This window comes from Crocuta crocuta, unplaced genomic scaffold (genome assembly GCF_008692635.1).
Source record: "Crocuta crocuta isolate KB4526 unplaced genomic scaffold, BGI_CrCroc_1.0 scaffold675, whole genome shotgun sequence".
Classification (NCBI taxonomy): domain Eukaryota; kingdom Metazoa; phylum Chordata; class Mammalia; order Carnivora; family Hyaenidae; genus Crocuta; species Crocuta crocuta.
In genome coordinates this window covers 1,643,076-1,643,537 of record NW_027528796.1, presented here as the reverse complement: position 1 = coordinate 1,643,537, position 462 = coordinate 1,643,076, and the positions used below count along the sequence as shown (strand labels likewise).

The window sequence follows — 462 nt, the reverse complement described above, 5'->3', positions numbered from 1 at the left end:
GCCGATGGGCAGCCCACGCACTCCAGGCACAGGGGCGGCTGGTAGCCGGCGTCGCACTCACACGTGTTACACACGCAGTGGCCACGCCCATTGCACTCAAAGCCTTCAGGGTTGAGGCAGCCCCGCGTGGACCTCTCACACTGGCACGCGGAGCCCTCGAAGCCCTGCTTGCACATGCACTTGCCACAGGAGCAAGAGCCACGCTCTGCAGGACGGAGGCCGAGACTCAGCCCCGCCCGTCCGGGCCGTGCGGCCCCGGGTATGACTGTCCTCCCTGCTCAGCCCCACGCGCTGCACCGGGCCCAGCCGGCTCCACCCGCCCCTGCATCCACGCCCCGCTCACCCCAGTCCACCTGGGTCCACTCGTCCCTCCCTGGCCCTCCGTCTGCATCCCTCCACCCTCACCCCTTCCCCACTCACCTCTACCCACACACCCAACCCCCAGCCCCACCCCCTCACCCT

The 462-nt window shown here is 69.9% G+C and overlaps 1 protein-coding gene across 1 annotated transcript in view; it reads right to left on the bottom strand.

Moving 5' to 3' along the window:
• The window catches only part of ITGB2 (integrin subunit beta 2), a 26,890-nt gene that overhangs the window by 2,193 nt on the left and 24,235 nt on the right, over nt 1-462 (bottom strand). The window contains exon 13 of the mRNA XM_077755409.1: nt 7-205. Coding sequence (XP_077611535.1) covers nt 7-205 — 199 coding nt within the window. The remainder of the gene's footprint in view (nt 1-6; nt 206-462) is intronic.